General features: G+C 38.3%; 1 protein-coding gene across 1 annotated transcript in view; it reads left to right on the plus strand.

Moving 5' to 3' along the window:
- The window catches only part of bcas3 (BCAS3 microtubule associated cell migration factor), a 135430-nt gene that overhangs the window by 52071 nt on the left and 77071 nt on the right, over positions 1 to 6288 (plus strand). The window contains exons 10-12 of the mRNA XM_015044801.1: positions 1401 to 1477; positions 2142 to 2225; positions 5443 to 5613. Coding sequence (XP_014900287.1) covers positions 1401 to 1477; positions 2142 to 2225; positions 5443 to 5613 — 332 coding nt within the window. The remainder of the gene's footprint in view (positions 1 to 1400; positions 1478 to 2141; positions 2226 to 5442; positions 5614 to 6288) is intronic.

The following is a 6288-nucleotide window of genomic DNA, read 5'->3' on the forward strand; positions in this document are numbered from 1 at the left end:
GTGGCCCAAAATCTTTTTTATGGCAGAGGAAAAAAGCCACCCCCGCATTTTTTTCCTTTTTTTTTTTTTTTTTTTTTTGTCAAAAATCAGTTTATATATACTTTTTTTACATTAGCAAGGAAATAATCACTGCACTTTTCTAATAACTTGAAAAAATTAGGTAGCATTGAGATTTTCTGCGACATAATTACATTGAATAATACTGATAACCAAAAATGAGCTACGGAGACATAAAAAAGATATTGGTACTACATAATATATTTACATTATGGTAACACATAAAACCTTTGTATGTTCAACATCATATTTTTGCATAATCTTATGTAAATAAAACATGTTGATTTGACAGGCAGTAAGTATTGAGCGAAAGACGGACATTAAGTCAGTTCTACTTATTCTCATTGTGTGGGGCCGATGTACACAGTAAAACCAAATAAATTGAAAAACCTTTTTTTCCAAGTGTGTGGATGAAACAATACATTTGATTAAATATATTAATTGTGATTAAAAGTATTTAGATAATTGACTAAACTAATTGAAAGAACAACAGATTCAGAGCAGTAATTAAGCCAAAACTTTACAAAACCCATACATTTTGCATTTAAATACTTAAATACTTTTGACTGTAAAAGCTGTTATAGCCAGAACTCTGAATGTGGCAGCTTTAACTTCACCTTGTTCAAATTCTATTAAAAGAAAGACTCTAATTAAGCACATTTCTCTGTATTTGCTTTTATTCCAAATTGGAGCTTGAATTACATTTAAAATTTTCCATTTTGATATGAATATCCTGAGATTTGGTTCCAGAGGTCCTGCAGTTTATTTAGATGATATTCTACAACCTTAGCTTTTATTTTTATTTTTAATTTTTTTAAGGGACACTTTGAATTAATGACACCTTTTCTAATCACACTGCCCAGCTTCTTTCTGAGAAGTCTAGAAGTGGTCCAAGGAGAAGTTGGAGTTCTGTCTTTTTGCTCTGACTAAATCATACCTGTGTGTGATTACATGGTTTCATTTCTCACATCTAACCTCTTTCACCTAAAGTATAGGTCGCATGCGCTTGAAAGTGTGTGCGTGTGTGTGTGTGTATCCCTAAAGGAACTATAATGTTGGTCAATGAACAAAGGAGGTGTCCTCAGTCTATTAGGTATCTCAGACTCCATTAGGTCATGGTGTGCACCCCCAACAGACACACAAAGATACATCACCCTCATTAAACTCCCATTTAGCCTTCAAATACAGAGACTGCACACAAACACATTAATGACAGTGGATGTATGTTAATCCTTTGCACTACTAGATGACAAAGTTATTTACCAAAATAACTTTGTCATATTATGTGATTTAATATGTATCCTGTTATGTTTCTGGTAAAACCTTCTGTTGTGGGTCTTCAGGCTGCTATCCGTGCCCCGGTCCCTGCCTCAATCCAATAGCTCTGGGAAGCCGCTGGCTCGCCTACGCTGAGAACAAGGTGGTTTACACACACACCCCCACACATGCACACACACATATACACATACACATACACATACACATACACATACACATTCATCTTATAACAGAATTGCCTTATCTCAGAGAAACGACATATTTACCCTAAAAATAAAATGCTTTTTATCTGTTTTCTGCTTCTTTAATCTGTCTGGATAAACAACTCATTCTAAGAAGAGTCCACTACAGATGATAACATTTTTGAAAATCAACAGATGCGCAGGCATTTTCTGTTTAATGGGATTGTTAAGTATTTACAAAAAACAGAATGTTCTGCTGCAGGATTCTGCAATACATTTAATGCATAACCGTGTTTTGGTGCTGGGCCACTCAAGTAATTGACAGATGGGACCACTGTTTGTGTGACTGCCTGAGGAGGATTTTCTGAAATGACAAAATGTAGCTTTTTGAACAGTTGGAGCAGGACTGGGGCCAGGCTTTTCAAGGGATGTTGTGTTTGAAATTAAATTGGTGGAGATTGGCTGTTTGGTTTTTCCAGCTCTTTCAGTTTTTTTCCCTTAAGAAAATCAGTCTAGCAATAGTTGATAGTCGAACTCTATAATTCTGAGTTAATTTCTCCAGATTTTCTCATTGCTTACCTCCAGCAGTCTCCTTATTGCTTTGTATGCTTGTCTTTATGGCAGTTAATAAGATGTCACCAGTCTCATGGAGGAGCCTGTGGCGACAACGCACAGTCCTACACAGCTACAGTGATCAATGCTGCTAAAGTAAGCACACACTTGTCTTCCATCTACCGTTGTTTTAATGTCAGAATTTATGCTAGCTGTCTGCAGGACAGCTATTTAGTCTCAACTCCACACTTTTTAAAGGGAGACGGCAGTACATTGCTGATGCTAACTTGTGTTTAGTATTGAAATGAACAGATTAAATTATTACTTATTAAAAGGTATTAGACCTTTTTGAAAAATGTTCTAATCAGTCAGTGTTTTGTGACAAGCATCAGTCACAAAACACTGACCTGTGTATTCAGTTGATATCACTTGGAATGAAAAAAATATTGAGAAGTGTTTGTGTCTTTCTGTATACTTAATTAGTTTGACAAGTAAAAGTCTAAGTGAGCACACTATCAGGTTTTCATGCTGTCACTACTCTGATCAGCTTCCATTTCCCATATCGTTACCTTTCTAAAATAATGTCAAGTCATTTATTGCTAAAAGATGAATCAGTTTTGGCAACAAAAAAAAAAATAAAAATAAAATAAACTTATAAATAGGCATTTATTTTAAGAAGGTGATATGAAGAAAACATCCCCTCAGCATGATGCTCCCACTACCATGTTGGGGGTTGTGTTTTGAGGGTGATGCACATAGCTTTTACATGCAGACCAGTGCATCGGCTCCTACATGTTACCTATGACCTTACATTGCTCATGGTGAACTTTAACTTGGAATTGACCTGACGCCAGCTCTGCCAGTATTGATGTTAAGTAGAGCAGAAAGGGCTGAGCTTGTCACATGCTGATATCAGAAGGATTTATTTAGCTACAAATGATCAAGAGTTCACCAAAAGAATGATGTCATTGCATGTTAAGGAATAACAGCATTATTATTATCATGGTTTAGGTTCATTTTGTTATTGAAAAATGGAATCGAATTACTTATTTGCATTCTTTATGTTTTTCTAAAATTGCATAAAATAAGACTATTAGAAAGGCTGTTAGAAAGAACTTCACACTGTTCCAATTTGGTTATCCAGTTGTCTGCTTGTGAGAAGAATAGAATATGATACAATAGAATAGAATATACTTTATTGATCCGCAAGGGGAACTTGCTTATTTGTTGACTAGTTACATCATCTAATGCGTCATTAACAAATAATAATGTGACCACAGGTTATATCAAATTAATAAAAAAAATAAATAAATAAATAAAAAAACTTAAGTGTGATATGGTAATTTAAATACAACCTAAATATAAAATAAATAACTAAAATAATGTTGATGTAATGTTAATCTATTAATGAGTCCAGAGAAAACTTGGATCTAAAAACACTCAGACCATCAATTACTATGATAACTGTTAACTTCAGCCTTAGTATCGGAGTTAAAGAGGATGGACAGGTCATGCCTCACACACTTTCCACTTCACAGCTTTTCACTGCTTTGTGTTGACTGATTATATAAAAACCCCAATGAAAAACACTGAAGTCTACAGTTGTATTAAGACCAAATGTAAATACATTTAAAAAGCTTGAATACATTTTCAAGATACAGTACATCATTGTTTTTCTCACTTCCCTCCCATGTTTTAGTAGAGTTATCCATGTTGAGAATGCATAATGGGCTTTTTACTTCAATCGCTTGAATCCTGTTTAAATAAATGTTTTATCATTGGTTTGAACTCTTGCTTATGTAAAACTGTAGTGAGAACAGCCTTTCCAGCTCTGCCTCCACCATCTGTAAATCTATTGACATTGGATCTGCCCAGCCGTTCCTGGCTGACCGGCTCTGAGCTTATGAGACACTTCATCAACCTGCCTGTTTTTTGTTCGCCCTGTAATCCACTTCTCGCCATTGGTCTTGGTTCACTTGTCTCCATTGGGGAGTGGCTCTAAAATGAGTCACTAACGGCCCACCTCTGATCTTAGGTTAAATTCATTCCTGGCATCATTTAGTCACTGACCATCATATGCTAATTAGCTACTCCTTGTGGGGATTGTAGTTTATTTGTTTATTTAGTCACAGAGAGAAAGATTTATTTCTAGATTAAGTGTATCAAACAGCAAGTGTGTGAACTCTGTAATTACCATAAAAAAGAACTGTGTCATCAGGAGGTTAGCAGTAGGCTGTACAACAGCAGGGCTATCGATATGAAGACAGGCATTCTGCACGCGCGCCCTCTCCTCATTTAGAACCATATATCTCAATATGGATGACAAGGTATCTCATTTTGGCTCGTGGCGCGACACGCTGGCTCTGTGTGCTGATGTCCAGAGACAGAGACGCAGAAGGGGGAAGGGGCAGCATTAAAGTGTAATGGCTTTTGTTTATAAGAAAGATTAAAGAGAGATAGCCAGAACCATCCAGTTGTTTCTGTCCTGTATGCACTCTTTGGGCCATACCAAGCCTTTTGCTGATGACTACTTTGCATATGATTAAGAAAGACCTTTTGCACAAATTAGATTGAAATGTGCTCAAATGGCGACATCAGGCTGTTTTTTGTCAAACATCTTACTTAATCGTCTCCCCCGGCCTCCTCCCCCTAACTAAATCAATACCCCCTGTTTGGACTACCACGAAGAACTCCACAACTGCAGTGATTAGAAAACACATTAGTGTTGATCAATTAGAGGCCAAACGCCTCTCTTAATAATTGATGGCATTTCTTACATTTTACACACGCAAATGCACCCAGGCAGCAGAGACTGTTAGTGTGCCTGGCCAAGTGGCAAAGAGAGACAGTAGGTGATCTTCAGACCCAACAAACTGGAGGCGCCATGGTGTATTGACAGGGCCGCCTAGTCTGAATGCTTGATTAGGCTCTCCAGGGCCCCTTTGGCGCTTACACACATGCAGACACTCAGTCACATGCATTGGACTCCATTAGACTAAGACAGTGTAGTACGTGAGATAGACTCCACTTAAGCAGCACTATCCACTTCCCTCAATTGAGCCACAGAGGTGTGTTTGAGCCAGACACCCTGGCTGGACCTTAAGCTGACACAGAGGAGCCTCTCTCACACACGTTGGAGTCTCTTGTGGCGGCAGGACTACAAATAATCAGCACTACAAGTTATCAGTGGGAATCAAGAGAGCATGCTGTATATACCCACACAGATGGTATTCCACGTATATACCCTGTGCTTCCGAGTTGCAATTTTATTGTTTTAGAAAAGTCTTTAGAGCAAATGGATGCAGGATTAGATTTATAATTTCTGATGCGTGGATCTGATGAAATTTACTCTGTTTTTTCAATGTTTTTTCAGACTTTGAAAACAGGCCTAACAATGGTGGGTAAAGTTGTGACCCAGCTGGCCGGCACCCTACCGGCAGGCACACCCGACGAAGAGGGAACCCCTCACAGTGCAAGTCGCCGCAGCCCTCATAGTCCTGGCGTGATCACCATCATTGACACGGACAATGTTGGCGAAGGACAGGTCAGCTAATGAAACACAGGACTCTTAAGAACACTTGAACTCATGATTTCTGTCATTCCTGCTTTTAATTGTAAATGTTATTTTATATATATATATTATATATATATAAAAAAAAATCCCTTCTCACCCTCCGCGGGTGGTCTCTTTTTCATCCTCTGAGCTCGAGTCCTCTACCAGAGGCCTGGGAGCTTGAGGGTTCTGCGCAGTATCTTGGCTGCACATTTCTGGACTGAGATGTCTGATGTTGTTCCTGGTATCTGTTTTAGCCACTGCTCCAGTTTGGGGGTGACTGCCCCGAGGGCCCCGATGACCACAGGCACCACTGTGGTCTTCACCTTCCAGGCCTTCTCCAGTTCCTCTCTGAGGCCCTGGTATTTCTCCAGCTTCTCGTGCTCCTTTTTCCTCATGTTGTAGTCACTTGGTATTGCTACATCCACCACAACGGCTTTCCTCTGTTGTTTATCCATCACCATAATGTCCGGTTGGTTCGCCATTACCATCTTGTCTGTCTGGATCTGGAAGTCCCACAAATCTTAGCTCGGTCATTCTCCACCACCTTTGGGGGTGTTCCCCACTTTGATCTCAGGGCTTCCATATATATATATATATATATATATATATATATATATATATATATATATATATAAAAAACATAGCTATATATTACTTTCTTTT

The sequence above is a fragment of the Poecilia latipinna genome, unplaced genomic scaffold, assembly GCF_001443285.1.
Source record: "Poecilia latipinna isolate Pla-1442-1.1 unplaced genomic scaffold, P_latipinna-1.0 Scaffold691, whole genome shotgun sequence".
Taxonomy (NCBI): Eukaryota; Metazoa; Chordata; class Actinopteri; order Cyprinodontiformes; family Poeciliidae; genus Poecilia; species Poecilia latipinna.